Source organism: Brassica napus, chromosome C6 (assembly GCF_020379485.1).
Source record: "Brassica napus cultivar Da-Ae chromosome C6, Da-Ae, whole genome shotgun sequence".
Taxonomy (NCBI): Eukaryota; Viridiplantae; Streptophyta; class Magnoliopsida; order Brassicales; family Brassicaceae; genus Brassica; species Brassica napus.
In genome coordinates, this window is record NC_063449.1 from 41,372,590 (window position 1) to 41,389,092 (window position 16,503).

General features: G+C 31.4%; 2 protein-coding genes across 2 annotated transcripts; both read left to right on the forward strand.

Annotated features, from left to right (window-relative positions):
• The first annotated feature begins 1,419 nt into the window (after positions 1 to 1,419).
• On the forward strand, positions 1,420 to 2,019 carry LOC125588532. Its single transcript, XM_048759928.1, has one exon. It carries the CDS (start codon positions 1,420 to 1,422, stop codon positions 2,017 to 2,019), a length of 600 nt encoding a protein of 199 aa, XP_048615885.1.
• Positions 2,020 to 12,323: 10,304 nt separating this feature from the next.
• On the forward strand, positions 12,324 to 14,328 carry LOC106402673 (transcription factor bHLH30). The gene is made up of 2 exons (XM_013843457.3): positions 12,324 to 13,104; positions 13,638 to 14,328. The coding sequence occupies exons 1-2, from the start codon at positions 12,526 to 12,528 to the stop codon at positions 14,121 to 14,123; spliced, it is 1,065 nt and encodes a 354-aa protein (XP_013698911.2). The 5' UTR covers positions 12,324 to 12,525; the 3' UTR covers positions 14,124 to 14,328.
• Positions 14,329 to 16,503: the final 2,175 nt, after the last annotated feature.

Sequence of the window (16,503 nt, forward strand, 5' to 3'; positions counted from 1 at the left end):
AGGCTCAAGGACCTTCTTCCAACCCTTATATCCTCCTTGCAGTCTGCTTTTGTTCCAGGAAGATTATTGGTGGAAAATGTACTACTAGCAACAGAACTTGTCTCAAGCTATAACTGGAAGAAAATATCTAAGCGGTGTATGTTAAAGATTGACCTGCAGAAAGCTTTGGATACACTCGACTGGGACTTCATTCTATTTACTTTGGAGGCGCTCGACTTCCCGCCTAGCTTCACGAAGCTCATTGAAAAGTGCTTAACGTCAACCCATTTCTCAGTTGCTATAAATGGAGAGTCTTGTGGATACTTCAAAGGAACAAGAGGACTGAGGCAAGGTGATCCCTTGTCGCCTTATCTGTTTGTTCTAGCCCTAGAGGTATTTTCACAACTGCTGATAAAGAAATATGTTGATGGGTCTGTTGGATTTCATCCGCAAACGAAGGATCTTCAGGTTACACACTTATCCTTTGCGGATGATCTTATGATTTTCTCTGATTGCTCTGTAAACTCAATAAAATGCATTGCTGATACATTAGAGGACTTTGCTCTCTGGTCAGGATTACGTATGAACAAGTCCAAAACAGAACTATTTGCAGCTGGCTTGAACACTGATGAAACCATAGACATCTCTCGCCTTGGGTTCAACTTGGGTTCACTGCCAATCCGCTATTTGGGACTTCCTCTAATGTATAGAAAGCTGAGAATCTCCGATTATAGGCCTCTCCTGGATAAAATCTCTGCGAACTTCAACTGCTGGTCTGCAAAAGCTTTATCCTTTGCAGGAAGGAGATAGCTTATATCATCTGTCATATATGGTTCCATTAATTTTTGGACGTCAGCGTTTGTGCTTCCAAAGGGTTGCATAAAGAAGATTGAAAGTCTTTGTACTCAGTTTCTATGGGGAGGTACTGAGACGAAGAGATGCGTTGCTAAAGTATCTTGGAAAACCGTTTGTTTGCCTCGCAAGGAAGGTGGATTAGGACTAAGAGACATTGGCCTCTGGAACAAGAACCTCTGCCTAAAGCTAATATGGAACCTCTTAAAGAAGACTGATTCTCTATAGGCAAGCTGGCTTCACCATTATAGGCTAAAGGATGAAAGCTTTTGGAGTTTAGATGAAAACAAGACTACCTCATCTACATGGAGATCCTTACTCTCTTTGCGTGGCCTGGCCTCTAGATTCCTGCGACCTAAACTGGGCAATGGTCGCTGTATAAGCTTCTGGTACGACAATTGGACACCACTGGGGCCTCTTCTTGACAGATTTGGAGAATCAGGACCGAGACAGCTCTCCATATGCATCCATGCGACTGTCTTAGAGGCCTGTAATGACAGGGGATGGTTACTAAGGGGAGCTCGCTCTCCTCTAGCTGAGGAACTGCAGACTTATCTCACCATTATTCCCCTTCCCACTCTAAATCAAATGGACGATACTTATGTGTGGGACATCAACGGTGATGAATTGCAAGAATTCTCCACCAGCAAAACCTGGGAAGCTGTTCGAAACAGAGAACCAGAGCAGCAATGGACACAAAGCATCTGGTTCAAGGGTCATGTCCCCCGACACGCGTTTACTGCCTGGGTTATCTACCAAGATCGCCTTCCCACCAGATCAAGGCTGCTGAAATGGGGTATGAACATCTCTCCCTCTTGTTGTTTATGCGATGCAGCGGTGGAGGACAGAACCCATCTGTTCCTAAATTGTGAAGTAAGTGAAGGGATCTGGAACTTGGTTCTGCGCAGACTTGGATGCTCTTTCAGGGCATTCCATACTTGGACCTCCTTCACCGAATGGGTGTCGCTTCGTGATACAGTCACCAGCAGGACTCTAAAAATGATAGTGGCGCAGGCAACAATTACCAATATCTGGACGGAGAGAAACACCAGGCTCCATGTTGGAGAAGCTCAGAGTCCGGCTACTATTTTCTGGTTCATTGATCGTTTCATCCAAGATGTTATCCTTGGCAAAAGGAAGCTCAAGAAATTTCAACCTTTGATGCAGCTTTGGATACGTTATGAGTAATCTTTTAGAACTCATTGGATGTTAGCTTAGTCTTGTTTATTTTTTGCCAAGACTAACTTAACTTTGGTTTAAACTTTTGTATCTTTACAAACTTTTCTCATATTTATATGAAATTCACATTTTGGCAAAAAAAAAATATATATATATGCAAGAAGAAGAAAAAGCGTATATATACTGAGAAGGTACGAAAGAAGAAAAAGTAGGGGACCAATAGACCCATGCGTGTGACCAGAAACTGACCCTTTGTTCTTTATTTTTCTTAGTGGAAGAAAACTAAATTCGTAAAAGTGATTGAGTCAACCTTGGCATCAATGGCTCATCTTAGAGATGTTGTAGAAGCTCCCAACAAACCGGTCGATGAAAAAATAGGTTGAGCAGACACTAAAAAATCTTGGGATTCTTGTGTCTACTCCATCATTTCATATAACTAGTTGCTGAGGCTGCTCATATATATGTAATATGTCTATATATCACAATACAGAGCTTCAAATGTATGCCTGTAATGGAAGATTGGAGATAGTCATATTTTAAAATCTTTTTGATCTCTATTTTTAGAAAAGAAATAAATTCTTAAATAATAAATAATATTATAAATTAATATTTATTTAATTTTCATATGAAAAATAATGCAAAGGATATGATATCATTAAATAATTAAAATAAATGATACATATAATCAAATAAATTAAACAACCTATTATTATATAAATTATAAAATAATATTTAGAGTTATAATTTTTTAATCAAAATTAATATATGCATTTCAAAAGTGAACATCGCAAAATATGTATTTAACAAACTTTGATTAATATTTAATTCCTAGAATGATGAATATAAATTATAATTTTATTAATCTTTTATCATATTTTAAATTAGAATCATCATTTTGGTTGAATTTTTTTTAATATTTATATCTAAAAATAAAATATTGAAATTTCGGGTAAATATATGTTTTATTATATTGTGGTTCAGATTATCTTTAATGTATTTATCATTATAGCATTTTACGATTAGTTTATCAAAAATGTAAAATAATTATCAATACGATAAAAATAAAAAAAAAAGATTTTATTTTACAAAAATATATAAAAATAAAAAAATTTAACCAATGAAAAATCAATAAAGAAGATGTATCATTTTAATTATAAGAAATCAGAAAGGTAAAAAATAAGGTGAGTTAAGAAAATATGAATATATATTTTTTGCAATGAACAAATATTAAAATTTTATCACATAAATTTTAAAAGTTCCAACACAAATATAATAAATTTAAACATTTACATTTTCTTATTAATATAATAAGATAAGCTAAACATACATAATTTTTATAATTATATTTCAAACCATAAATAAAATTTAAAATCAAAATTAACTTATACTATCCAACAGTAAATTTTAAATAACACAATAAATAATTTTAACGTACATTTCTAATTACATAAAATTAATAGGAAATAAATTTGTTCGCTTGCGGATGTTTCTAGTGATCTGTATATATCCATCTATAAAACATCCGACCTGACTGCTATGATATATGAAAGTTTGTTAATAAGAAATTTTGTTTTTTCTAAATTGAAAAACACTCTAAACTAATCAAAATGTGAATATTCTAATATAATGGCTTCCAGATTGTAAACAACCTGAACATATACGTAATTTTTAAGAAAATTTAAAAGTAAATATTTTTTTCAAATCGAAGAATTATATATCAGGGATTATATAATCAAAGAAACACATTTTGAAAAACAGTTATATTACGTGATATATTGTGAATTAGGCCATTAAATTTTTTAAACACTATTAAGTTTTATTAAGCCTATTTTCGTTATTTTTTATCAAAAAAATATGAAAATATACTATTATAAATTTATTATAAGATAACATTTCAATAAAAAATATTTCAACATCTTTATTTCAATTTTAATGATTATTTTTTCTCATAGTGTTTTTTAGTTTTTACTTTTATATAATTAAATAATTTATTAATTAATATTAATATATTATATAATCAAATGGTGGATCAGATTATATTTAAGGTTTTCACAATTGTAGCCTTTACGGGTTTTCTTACAAACATGAAAATAAATTTGAAGCATAAAACATGTTGAACGATATAAATTATTTTATATATTAAAAAAATTCTATGTTTTTTAAGTGAAAACCAAATATGTTAGTGATTACATAAAAGTTTCACACTGGTATTTTGAAACTAATAAATGTCTATAATTAGTTATGTCACTGTACTTAGTGTCAATTGTTTTTGGTAAAAATGTTCAAGATAAACTTAAATTTAACTAATTTAATTCTATTTTTTGTAGTCTTTTATTCTTTTTCAAAAATATTTGATCCTAAAATACATCTTAATTATAAAACATTGATTATCAACCATTTTACATCAACAATAAGACAGTGGGTGAGGTACCCGATTATGACACTCAAATGCAAAAATTAATCAAATGATAGAATAGTATCTACTGATTATTCAAAAAATAGTAAGTTAAAACATGCAGTTATTTGATAAATGAATGGTTTGTATTTGTATTTATTTTGTATTGTTATTATTTTAAATTTTATAACTTAAAATAAGTTATAAATGGAGAATGTAGCAAGTTTTTCTTTGTCAACCCATGGAAAATGTTGTAAGTTATAAAAGGAGAATGTAATAAAGTGGAATTGATCATTCCCAAGATGTGTCGAGAAAGAAATGGGTCAAAAGTTGATGTAGGTAACAAAAGCTGTGGAGGTGCAACTTGATTTACTAGTCACAATGCATGATCCCTAGTGCCAAATTGTCCCTTTTATTTTGGTTTTAGCTGATACAACTATAATATTAAGAAGAAGAAAATTAGTTCTTGTTTCATCTGTGTTTATTATTTAAATGTGGCTAATGTTTCTTAAAGGTTTAACACGTTGGTAGAGCATTTCTAACTCACTATATTTTCTACTTTAAAATGAAGTTTACAGTCAAATTTGTTCTAACTTCACTTCGTTTTTCACTATATAATAGAGTAAAAAGTTGGTTTACTCTGTAGATAGAGTAATGCATTTTTGTTTATTTATTACTCTAAAATAAAGTTGAATTGAAACAAAATTCAACTCCATTGTAGAGCTACTTCATTTTGAAAAAAAAATGAAGTTTTACATTAGAGATACTTTTATAATTGTTCAATATATACATTTATTATAATTTCATTCAAGTTAATAGTAAGATTTTTATTTTACATCTAAAAACAGTAAGATTTTTTTTAATTATCTATTCCATTAGAAAATGCGCTGATAACAATTTCGATATAATTAGAATGATCAATCCCATCCAGCTCTTATGATCTAGTCATGTACATAACTTATAACAAAATCACAGGTATTCTTATACATGGTTTAACTTGGCAAGACTGACAAAAAAATACTTACAACACATGTACTACTTGGCAATACTTAAAAAAGCACGCATCACTCATGTTTATATACCAAATATGCGCCAATATCTAATCTATTAATTTAGGGTCCTGTTTTTATCTACTGTTTAAGGTTGTCATTTAAATTTTGGACTCATTCAAAAATCTATCATTAATATTACACATTACTTATATAACATCAACCGAAATATCTAATCTGAACAAACTTCACATAAATCATCCCTCGGTTATCTATACAAAAAACAATAAAATTTTCAAATACTATTTACCCTAATCAAGACATGTCTACACATCTCACGTCTCTGCTTATAGTTTGGGTTTATAGTAACTTAAAACTGAACACTAACTTGATAAATTATATTTGCTTCTCTTCCATTCACGAATTGCACCTACAACACACCAAAATATAATCAATTTATGTGTCTATCTTTAATCGTACTAAACATTCTAACATAACAACCTTTATATTTACGTGAGGTTTGAATAATACATAGTTTCATAGTCTATCACAAAGTAGTACATGATATGACTTTTATTCAAAGTTTATCAAATGACATCTAACCGAGTCACTTCTTCATCTGTTAGACTTACATTAACCTGTCATTATGAACACAACATAGTCATCAAGTAAGCTTGAATGTCATATATCTAGAACCATATAAGTATAGATCTGGTTCACATCATTACAAACGTTTTCTTCTTTTTTTGGTCATAACACACGGTACAATTCTTTATATTTCTTACATATATATATATTGTATTTCAAATTTTCAAAAATCTATATATCTAATAAAGATCTACATACAATCATTTAGGACGAATATTCTAACAACAGTTTTATAGATTTGATCAAATCTATTTTATTTATTTTCCTTTATCTGTTAGATTTGAAAAGTGCATTGGTTATTTTTATTTTGTTTTTTTTAATTATTAACTAATTAAATTATTAAAAACAATTATTTTGTATAATGTAATTAAAAAAATATAAAAAATAAAACAAAATTAACTCTTTAATTTAAGGAAAATAATTTCATAATTAATCGCCAACTCAACACACTAAATTAACATATGAAACATTACACATTATAAATTAACACCATGTACAACATATATTATAGTAGGCATGCGGGTTCGGGTAGTTCAGTTTTTGGGTAGTTTGGTTTGACTAAACTCTTGCCAAATCAAAAAGTAAAATAGTTTAATTTGATTCGGTATCTAGGTAGTTCATTTCTATTTTTTTTTACCGAAACTAACCAAAGTTTTTGGTTTTGATTATATTTTGGTTAAAAATTTAGGTAAAGTCGGTTAGTTTGGTTAATTTGGTTCAAAATTTTGGTTAATTGAGTTAGTTCGGTTCAAATTTTTGTGTAATTTTGGGTAGTTTGGTTACTTCATTTCAAACTTTTGGTTAGTTTAATTTGAAATTTGGTTAACAATATTTTTTCTGAAAAACCCAACTAACCGATTACCGAACCTAACCGAACTGAAAACCAAAATTTTTATAAACCTGCCAAATCGAACCGAATTTCTCACCGAACTTACCATATTTTTGTTTGGTTCGATTCGGCGAGTTTGGTTAAAAGTATCAGCCCTATTTTATAGCCCAAATCCATTCTATACCCGTAAAGAAAATAGATCATATATATTATATCCACATATTATATAACAAAAATATAAACCAAAAATTTGAAAATCGTATGATATAATCCAAATAATTTTAAGGAAGATTTAGCAAAACAGTATCCGCGCACAGCGCGGGTCCGTATCTAGTACATTACATTATTTTAGGGTATATTCACCAAACAAATAAAAACATATTGAGTCTCCAAGAATTCTTTGACGGTCTTTTTTTCGAGGATTGTCTTGAGTTTTAAGTGTATAGTTTATTGTTAAGAAAAGATATGGTATATAACACAAAGCAAAAGTTACCAAAATGGTCAAAAGAATGGAGCCTGAGGGAATGAAATGGTGAGAGTAAGAGGAATGAAAGTGTAGCTTTCTTCTTGTTAATAAGCAAACATAAAAAAGTGCTTAAGCTAGGTCTTATGATTCGGCCTCTTTTACTTTTGTTAACCAGACTTCTTACAAAGACTGCGTCTGTGTCCGCACTTTGCCGGTCAACCTCTTTATTATGTGTGTTTTTATTTATCTATGTTTTTTGCCTTTCTGTTCCAAAACTCTTCTCTGTCACTTATCTCTCCCCTCTCTAAATATATATTATTACTAGCTTTAACAAAGACTAGAAAATATAAAATAAAAGGAATTGATTTGTTTTTTTTCATTTACAGAAAAGTAAACGAAATGAAAGAATTTTTTATTTTAGTGAATATTTTATGTAATTTTGTATCTCTTCAAGTCTTTAAGACAAAGGACGGAGTAAAAATATTGTTCACAAAATATAAAACATTTTATTTTAACATAATTGTCATGACTATATATTTACTCCTTGCTTCATTCTTAATTCCTAAAGCTATAAGAAATTTCGAGATCAATTCAAATAACTTGTCACATAAGTACATAACGTCGTTATGATTATAATTCAAATTCATTTTCACCTCTCTTACATACATCAAGGTGGCTAAAACATACTAAATGAGTTAATTTTGATTTTAAAAAATAGAGAAATAATGCAAAACATAAGACAGATGGAGTATTTTACAAGAGGAAAAATTATCTCAGAATAATCTATTATGTTAAAACTTGTGAGAGAGAGAGAGAGAGAGAGAGTATGATGAAAAGGTCATGGGTTCGCCATAAAGGATTAGCGTGGGAAATGAAGCTTGAGAGAAAGAGCACTCATTTTCGTGAGCAAAATTGACTCCCTACTTTATTTCTATTGCCGGGCGCAATTATTCTGTTATTTCGGCTTTTATTGACATTTTTTTCCTTCGAATACGATTTGAGCAGTCTCTCAGATGTTTACAACACAGTCCGTCAAACTTTAACCCCGATACCTCATAAGTGCTTACCATACTATAAAAAAATCAAAGAGAATTGCCGAATTATTTCCAAATTATATTTTATCTTAAGGAAATTTAAAGGAATTAAAGCCAAGGTGCGTTGGGCTAGTGGTTTAGTGCTTGGAGTAGGTTCCATTGCACCCCTAGTTCGATTCCCATGGAGAGGGGTGCTTTACGCCATGTTATCGGTATCAGCGCAGGCCGGCCCCGGGCTTAGGGGGATTAAGGCCGAAGGCCCGAACCCATCCTGGTTAACAAAAAAAAAAAATCTAAAGGAATTAACTAAGCGGTGATAGACTATTGGTAATCTTTAAGGTTTGGTGCATACTCAATTACTCACATCAACTATGGGTTCGATTCCCTCTAGAAACTAAATTATCACTATTTGATTAGTATGAACTTAAGCTTCAGTCCAATATGGTGCACTGTAATAGACGATCGGTTCATTCTCTAGAATTAGTCAGAAGACATTCCAAACTAAAAACATGTACTCAAGCACTAAATGCATTCCTCCGAAGTTGACCGAATCACCCGATAGATATATAAAAAGGATTAAAAGGAATTCATTTCCGTAGAAGACCGTACATAAATCTGAAAGAGTCGAATATTGCATGCTAGCTAGCGAACTACATGAAATAAAGGTCGTATCTGAAATTAATGTGGGCCGTGTTTTTGCTACTGATTTAGCTTGGTCATGCGTTACATTCTAGTCTAGAGATAGAGAGAAAGTAGAATCCATTCCATCAAATTAAAAGAAAAATCATGCATCTACTTTTATCTCATAAATTAAAACCGAGTATATACCGATTCATGCATGGACATGTGAATTTTCCAACGGAGACTGGTTAGAAAGAATTTTCAGAAGTTGACAAGAATAAATTAATTTCTAATTCGATAAAATTTATTAAGAGCTTTTACAATGAAATGAAAGTGCGAAGGAAAGCAAAAGGGCTTTTTGATTGCAAGCTTAGCAAGGTCATGATGATACGACCAGCCTTTTTTTAGTCTTTGGTCGGTCCGACAATCTGTGTGTTTTGTATTCGCTCTGTGTTTAATTTCATCTTTTTGTATTTATTTATTTTTCGGTTTAGGTTTTCTCAAGCTCTTATATATCCTATATGGGGTTGTAATGTAAAGTAAAATATGGACCGATCACTACGAAATAAGACAATATTAGTTTTGATTTTATATTCCTCTGATAGCTACACCCCTAAGTTGAGCTTTCCGTAAGTTGAAAGCAAATGCGACTTGCAGAGTGACTTTCCAAGTTGCACACTACCTATCCATATTTACTTACATTCATCGGATAAATAATTTTATTTAGGAAAGGCTAGAAGTTGTAAAAGATTATCCATGTATACATACATTTATATGCATCTCTACATATATAGATCCATGTATATAAAACCTATAATAAATAATTTGCAAGTTATGTCGTCTAAGACGTTCTCACGAACAATTGTGATTTTTTAAGACGATACACACTAGTATAAATCTATAATTTTCTTATTATGTATATGTGAGGATCGGCAAAGATTAAACTCAGATATTAACTACATGATACTATGATAGTATGGTGTTCATTTTTTTGTTCTGTTTCGGTTCAAATATTTTAGTTTTTCGGTTATGGATATTTGAGAATCAATCGGATATTAATTAAATTTGGTTTATTTATTTTGGTTTTTGGTTCGACAACAAAATTGTAAAGTAGTTAATATCCAGTCCTTTTAGATCAAATTCGATTCGGACTTGATTCTGTTTTTCGTAATTTAAGATAATTCAAATAAAGGGTCAAGCAATTCAGGTTTCTATGTTAAATATCAAGTAGGGTTATTCGGATAAAAAAATATTGGATTATTTTAAATATTTTAGATAAAAAAAATTATTCGTCTAAATAATTTTTTGAGTAATCCGGTATATAAATATTTTTAAGAATATTTAGTTATTGAACAAAAAAATATAATTAATATTTAATTATATCAACTATATATCACATATTAGTTTATCTATTCGATTCTTGGTTCGATTCTTGGTTAATTTAAGTTTTTTTTTGGTTCAGAGAATATAGGCACCAATATTCGTGAACGCTAGTTTTACGGTTTTTTGTTTGGTTTTTGTTTTTCAATTTTCTAGTAATCTGCCCAAGCCTAATGATAAGAAGATACTCACATTCACAAAACAGCTAGTTAAAAGAAAGAAAAAAAAACTGATCACTGTAACGAGTTCAGGTGCCGAGATAGCATCATTTTTTGTTTTAAAAATATTTCCACCAAACCTCCAGATGATGGTCGATATTACAACTCTCTCTCTCTATCACTCACTCACAACAAATGTGTGTACCCCTCTCAAGTTTTATCAGTCTTTCACTCGCATGCACAAGGTTCTATTCTTGCCTTTCAACACTTAAAATAACCTATTGGCGCCTCCACCTGTAGTCGAGTCTCTCGGATCGTGTACCTCAAGAATCACGAGCTTCTTTATGATTCTAACAACGAATAACAAAAACACATCGACTTTTTTTGTGAATTTGGAAGTTTTAGAAAAATGCTCATAGTATTCTTTTTTTTTTTTTGTAACACAAATGCTCATAGTATTCAAAACCCACTTCTTTCCTACGTAAAGTTTACTCCAAACCGATTGTACATAATCTAAATATACATATATATGAAACACTGAAAAGACAAACAAATTTACATAGCTAGACGCCTAGAAGTTCATGTTTTCTACTATGAAAATTGAATCTTAATGCATATAAAGTTAAATTTCATCTTAATGCATATAAACTTAAACTTCATTCAAGCCTCTCATTTTTCGTTTTTAAAAAAAAATTCCCAAGTTCTAATAAAATTTGGGTTCTCCTTTTTTATGTTTGTTTATCACTATTCTCGATATATATCTGATGGAAATATATTTTTTTCTTAAAAGCTTATGGAAAATATAATTAGATAAGACAAAAGATAAGTTGTCCTAGATCATGTGGTGGTTCTAAATAAATTAGCTTGCGTATATTCTAACAGAGTAATAAGAATAGCCTTCAATATTTCCAGCTCAATCAAAACCTCATTCTCAGTATCGAATGTAGACGATTTGATGATGTAAAGGTCATATTTTATGCCATCTTGGAGAATATCAAATGTAATGCTCTATTTTGCTTAATATTAATTTTGAACGATCACGTATTTTGTAATAACGTCGTTTTAAATCAATAGTAAACCGATTGCTAGTCATTTGTATTACGGTTTTAATCAATGAAAAAAGACAGAACACTATTCTACAACATTTTTGGACAACTTTTCTACAACATGTTATGTGCATACACAACCCAACTAATAATGTATGGGACCTTGTGGTCGAGTGATAAGGTAACAAACTTAAAACACTAATACATTTTGAGTTTGATTTACCTGATGTGCAAAACTACAACACATCATTCATAGATATTCACGCGGATATGAGTTTTTGTTTACGGCCTATTTGCATGTTCTGAAAAAAAAAAATGTAGGCTACTCTTCTCTCAAATGCAGATTTATGTAGGAGCACTTATATTGTTCCAAAAAGATTTTTTTTTTTTTATCAACACTCTTCTCTCAAAGATTAGTTTAACTAATATCATAGACATGTCATTACCCGAAATCATAAACAAAAAAAAATAATAACTAAGTTTAGTGGTCTACTACACATACAGTTTTTAATAATCATTCCAACCCATTTGTTAGGTACCTGTGCAAGTAAAGATATAAACTGTTTTTCTTATACAAATTATATATCGACAATGAAGTGTTAGATCTACATGCGTAGGTTAAAGAGATGGATAATCTAAAGAAACTTAAACCCATTAACCTTTTTGCCTTTTTTAATAATTCCACCACAACACAAACATACAAGTTGCAAACTCTATATATATTTTTGGAACAATATAAGTGCTCCTACATAAATCTGCATTTGAAAGCAAGCTTTTGTCTCTTTTTAACTCTCTAAACTCCTACCTTCTTTTAACCAGCTTTCCGTACTATTACAAACACACATATACATAAATATAAAATATAAATATATATAGAGATAGAGAGAGAGAGGAAGAGGAGAAAGAGAGTAGAAAGATGGAGACTTTTATGTCTTCATAGAAACTAGTGATGTGCGCAAAGAAAGAAGAAGTAGAAAGTTCAGGAGCCATGAACAACATAGGAAATTACCAAAGTGACCTCTTCTTCCACCAACTTATCTCCCCTAATCATCACCAAGATCCTTCTCAATCCGAATCTTTCGGAGGTCCAAGTAATAACGTCGGATCCGGATCCACTATCTTCTCTCAAGATTCCGTTTCCCCAATATGGCCTACTTTGGTCCAACCACCGTTCGATCCGTTTCCTCCTCCCTCTCCAGCATCTTTCTACGGGAGTTTCTTCCATAGAAGTCGAGCTCATCATCAGGGGCTACAGTTTGGGTACGAGGGTTTTGGTGGAGCCACGCCAGCAACACATCATCATCACGAACAGCTTCGGATCTTGTCCGAAGCTTTAGGTCCCGTAGTGCAAGCCGGGTCAGGCCCTTTCGGATTACAAGCTGAGTTAGGGAAGATGACAGCACAAGAGATCATGGATGCCAAAGCTTTGGCTGCTTCAAAGAGTCACAGTGAAGCCGAGAGAAGACGTAGAGAGAGGATCAACAATCATCTTGCTAAGCTCCGTAGCATATTACCAAACACCACTAAAGTAAGTCGCAACTTTTTTGTTACTTCAAATTTTCTCATAGATTACACATTCATGATCATGACCATGACACACCATTAAGATGCAAAACGTAATTAGTAATATTAAAGAATATTACAAACAACGGAGAGTTGAAATGGACAAACATAGCAGCTGTGACATGAAAGTTCATGTCACATTTTGTCTCTTTTTTATTTACTTTTAACATTTAGGTTTTATAAAAGGAACTAAGTTATTCAAAGGTTTTCTCTTGAATCATGAATCTTCTAGGTATTTGTTATATTCCCGAGGAAAGAATCAGTCAGGAACTGTAAAATAAATAAAAAGTGTGGGAATATATGGAACGTCGATGTCGCTTCATGCTTAGTTGATGTAATAAAGAGAAACAAACGGCGTCGCTCAAAAAGAATAAAAGCAAACCAAATCATCACTTCGTCGACCACATGATGTTCTCCTCGATAATAACAAATTTATGTTTGTGATTATCTCATGCCTGGGATTATAATATGTTTATCTTTTTGGTATGCATTATGCAGACTGATAAAGCGTCGTTACTAGCGGAAGTGATTCAACACGTGAAGGAGTTGAAGAAAGAGACTTCGGTGATCTCGGAGACAAACTTGGTTCCAACGGAGAACGATGAGTTAACTGTAGCTTTCACGGAGGAGGAAGAAACTGGAGATGGCAGATTCGTGATTAAAGCGTCGCTTTGCTGCGAAGACAGGTCGGATCTATTGCCGGACATGATCAAAACGTTGAAAGCGATGCGTCTCAAAACGCTCAAGGCGGAGATAACGACCGTAGGTGGACGAGTCAAGAACGTTTTGTTTGTCACGGGAGACGAGAGTTCGGGCGAGGAGGAGATGGAAGAGTATTGTATAGGGACGATAGAGGAAGCTTTGAAGGCGGTGATGGACAAGAGCAGCGTTGAGGAAACGTCTTCTTCTGGGAATGCTAAGAGACAGAGAATGAGTAGTCACAACAGTATTACCATCCTCGAACAACAACAACATCACAGGTAATCAATTTTTAGTTGCGTATTTACGTGTGTGTTCTATGGAAATGAATGTATGTTTGTCACGTTATAATATGGATATGTGTGTTTGTGTGTGTGTGTATGTATAACGTGAGATATTTGTATCCCTTGGCGCTTTGTTTGGTTCTAAATGTACTTTCTTTTGCTTGTTTCGTTGAGAGTTGGCTATATGATTATTTTCCTCACCTAAATATGTATCCGCCAAAAGATGATGCATGGGTTTTGCAACATTTCTCCGTGGGGTTTGAGTTTTATTTTGGAGGGTTTTCTTTTGTTGCAATTGTTGAAGTGCAACCAAAAAGAGACACTGAAGAAGAACAGGAAACGTACCAAAGATGATGTGTGTCATTAACTGATTCTAGACAAAAAGAGACAAGATTTGGATTCTGGACTTTGTACGTTGATGGCTCTCTGACTCTTTTGCCTTGTGTATTTACGTGTCTCTTGTTTAATCTTTTTCGTGCAAAGAATTAATATATTATATCTGTTTTTCATTAACAACCAACGTTGGGGAATTATACCTAAAACACACAAAAAACCGAAAAATAACCCACGTGTTTGGTGTTTCTCAACTCTACGAAGGCGTAAACTAGTTACAAAACAAAATCAAAAAAAAAAAAAAAGGGAGACGATCTTCTGAATAGAATATTACGTACATATTCATCGGTGTATTGAAACTTCCATTAATGAGAAGTACTTAAGGATGACTAAATGATATTTAGATATCACCTTTTATGCATGATCGACAGATGCTATGTGACTGTGATTGGTCATGACGAGGAGATTACGTAATCGACTTCGTATTTGTGTAAGATTGCATCATGAAGTGAACTACTTAAGACGTTATTAATTATTATGATGTTTGGTACGTAACTATCGTACCCTAACTGGCATTTCATTTGTCTTTAACATTTTTACCCAAGTGACGGCCATATTAACTGTCTAGTAGTGACTCCTCTTTTGGCTGTTTGTAGACATGACCTTCGACTTTGTTTAATTTTATATCATCAAACGATTCAAACCCAAAACTTACAAGGGTTTTACAATTTTATGGAGATTTGTAATCAGGACCCAAGTGGTCTTTGAATCCCACAAAATTAATGTATCATTAACCACTGCATTGAGAGGGAAAAAGGACATTTGCATATAGTGTATTTGAAACCAGACTTTTGTTTAAATTTTGATCCATTCTAATTTTATGAAAAAATGTATTGGGAAATCTTTTGCTCCAAAAAGAAAAAGTATTCGAAAATATCAAAGCCCAAACGAAGCCCAACAAGCGGAATTCAACCGTTTCAAAACGTTGATAAAGTGGTGGTCGAGTGGAAAACAAAAAAAACCACACTTAAACCTTTTTCTTGTAAATAACACTTCAATTTTTTATGGACAATTCTTCTAAATAAACAATTTTCAAGTTTTGATCACAAAAATAGATCACAAGAAAGAAAATGACTAAACTGCTTTATTTAATAAGTAAAAGGATTCTAATACCTGAATATATAAAAAATAAAACATAAAAAAAATATAAAAAATAATTGTTTTTATAGTTTTAGATTATACGTTTTCAAATTCAAACTTTTTTATAATTTTTTTTTAAAATTTGTTTTTCAAATTTTCTTTTTATAATTCGAAAATAATTTTTGAAGCTATTTTTAAAATTTTTATTTTCAAATTTTTTAATATTTATTTTTTATTTTATAAAATTTTAAATCTCAATCCCAAATCTCACTCATTGACTCTAAACCCTAAGGTTAAGATTAGTTAATCCTAAAGGTATAAATGTATATTTATTTCTTTAATGAAATAATTTGGTCATTTTAATCTTTAGTCTATATCTGTGACGGAAACTTTTTTAGTGTTATCCTAGGGTATTTCCCAATTTTTATTTATGGTATTGATTAGCGAAGTAAATCTTCATCAATGTGGAAATACGTAATAATCCATCATCACCTTGTTAGTATAGCTTTTAACTTCATCTTACTTTTTCAAACATGCCGAGTGTTATTTTTTTTACTTTTTGATTAATAAATTTCTCGAAAAAAATCAAATATTTTTATGTCGTGACTCTGCAATCTTATATATTAAAAGAAAAGTCACAACTTTGATTCATGTGTGATTTTTTTAAAAATGTACATATTTCTAGAAAGTCATGTTACATTTAATATCTAATCTTATCATTTAAATTTTGAGCGTACCATAAATTTTTATTGGGCTATCAATAATTGAATTTAAACAATAGATGATCCATTGGATTTATAGATAATATGAATTAAATATATATAATTTAATGTTGTAATACTATACCTCTATATGCTAAATATTTAAATATTTTTCGATGTTAACTTTTAAAATTATAAAGATTGTTT

Coding starts and splice junctions, on each gene's coding strand:
- LOC106402673 (XM_013843457.3), top strand. CDS start 12,526: ATGTGCGCAAAGAAAGAAGAAGTAGAAAGTTCAGGAGCCATGAACAAC. Junction 13,105..13,637: donor TATTACCAAACACCACTAAA/GTAAGTCGCAAC, acceptor TGCATTATGCAG/ACTGATAAAGCGTCGTTACT.
- LOC125588532 (XM_048759928.1), top strand. CDS start 1,420: ATGGACGATACTTATGTGTGGGACATCAACGGTGATGAATTGCAAGAA.